The sequence below is a fragment of the Microtus ochrogaster genome, chromosome 5 (genome assembly GCF_000317375.1).
Source record: "Microtus ochrogaster isolate Prairie Vole_2 chromosome 5, MicOch1.0, whole genome shotgun sequence".
In the NCBI taxonomy this organism is placed as follows: Eukaryota; Metazoa; Chordata; class Mammalia; order Rodentia; family Cricetidae; genus Microtus; species Microtus ochrogaster.
The window spans coordinates 31,836,712-31,838,567 of NC_022012.1; the positions used below are offsets into that span (position 1 = coordinate 31,836,712).

Genomic DNA, 1,856 nt, shown 5'->3' on the forward strand with positions numbered 1-1,856 from the left:
TTATGTCAGGGAGGGATTCAGATAAACCAAGGTGAGCAATGAATAATCTTTTTCTTGACATTTTTCCTTCAAAACCATATCTATAAAAGTCACAAATTCTGAGAAAATGCATGCATAGCACTTATAAGCCTCAATACTTAATAAACAGTGAACAAAATAATGTTCAAAGAATGTTTCTGGAGTGATAAACACAACATGAATAGAGGAAAGAATTAGAGATTCCCCTGTACTCTGTATTCCTTCACTCAAAATTGGAAATCAATAAATCCAACTTTGGTCTTGGAGTGAAAAGTGGTTTAACATTGCTTTTTATATAAATTCTTACAGATGCTACACATGAAACAAATGACTATGGAAAATGACTCTTCAGTGTCAGAGTTCATTCTTGTGGGACTGACAGACCAACCTGAGCTCCAACTGCCCTTATTTGTTCTGTTCTTGGTGAACTACACAGCGACTGTGTTTGGAAATGTGAGCTTAATGAATCTCATTTGCCTAAACTCAAACCTTCACACTCCCATGTACTTTTTTATCTTCAATCTATCTTTCATTGATTTCTGCTATTCACTTGTCTTCACTCCGAAAATGCTGATGAGTTTCGTTTTAGAAAAGAACATCATTTCTTTCAAAGGATGCATGACTCAACTGTTTTTCTTCTGTGTTTTTGTGAACTCAGAAAGCTATGTGCTCACAGCAATGGCCTATGATCGCTATGTGGCCATCTGTCAGCCTCTGTTGTACAAAGTTGTTATGTCCCCCAAGATCTGTTGTCTGTTGATATTTGGTTCTTACTTAATGGGGTTTGCTAGTGCCATAGTTCATACAGGGTGTATGATCAGGCTCAGGTTTTGTGATTCTAACATCATCAACCACTACATGTGTGACATCTTCCCTCTCCTCCAGCTCTCCTGCAGTAGCACCTATGTCAATGAACTTATGAGCTCTGTCTTAGTGGGGATAGCTATCATTTTATGCTGCCTCATTATCTTTATCTCATATGTTATGATTCTTTTTAATATTATTCATGTGTCCTCAGGTAAGGGTTGGTCCAAAGCCTTTGGAACTTGTGGGTCTCACATCATAACTGTCAGTCTCTTCTATGGATCTGGGCTGCTGGCTTATGTCAAGCCATCATCTGCTGGGACTGTGGGCCAGGGAAAATTTATCTCAGTGTTTTATACGTTATTGGTGCCCATGTTGAATCCTCTCATTTACAGCCTCAGAAACAAGGATGTCAAGCTTGCTGTGAAGAGAACCTGGAAGAGATTAGCAAACTGATTTATCCCATGATGTGTCCTTTAAACCCATCTCTCCCTGTTTGATGTTTTTTCTTTCTTGGTTTTTATTACCTGCATTGTATTTTTATTTTATTTTTCATTGACCTTCACTAGCATTGATGGAATTTAGAGTATAACACCACTTTTCTCTTTCCACCATACACCATAACTCTGTGTGACCTGTGAGGATATGAGACATCCTCAGGTTCAATGTATTTCTGAGATGATCTGAAGTTCATTGCAAACAGAAGATTACGACCTTGGTCAGCTTTTTAACCTTTCTCAAAAATAAGTTCTTAGTAATTTTTCTTCCATATCTTTCTTTTAAAAATATTTACACATTTATATTTTAATTTTATATGTGTGAACATCCCTGAATGTAAGTTTACCATGTGTTTAAAGGAACATGTGGAGGACAGAAGACGGTGTCATCTTCCCTAGCAATAGAGTTATAGGCACTCAGAATCCACCATTTAAGTACTGAGAAAGTAATTCATTTCTTCTATAAGAGCATCCAGAGGTCTTAACAGCTGGGTCTTCTTCATGTTACTGAGTGAATGGATTTTTTTTCCAGCAAAT

The 1,856-nt window shown here is 37.2% G+C and overlaps 1 protein-coding gene across 1 annotated transcript; it reads left to right on the top strand.

Moving 5' to 3' along the window:
* The first annotated feature begins 327 nt into the window (after positions 1 to 327).
* Positions 328 to 1,278, top strand: LOC102000859 (olfactory receptor 143). Its single transcript, XM_005347075.1, has one exon. The coding sequence runs from the start codon at positions 328 to 330 to the stop codon at positions 1,276 to 1,278; it is 951 nt and encodes a 316-aa protein (XP_005347132.1).
* Positions 1,279 to 1,856: the final 578 nt, after the last annotated feature.

Excerpts from the sequence above, each read along its gene's own strand:
- LOC102000859 (XM_005347075.1), top strand. The coding sequence starts at position 328 with ATGCTACACATGAAACAAATGACTATGGAAAATGACTCTTCAGTGTCA.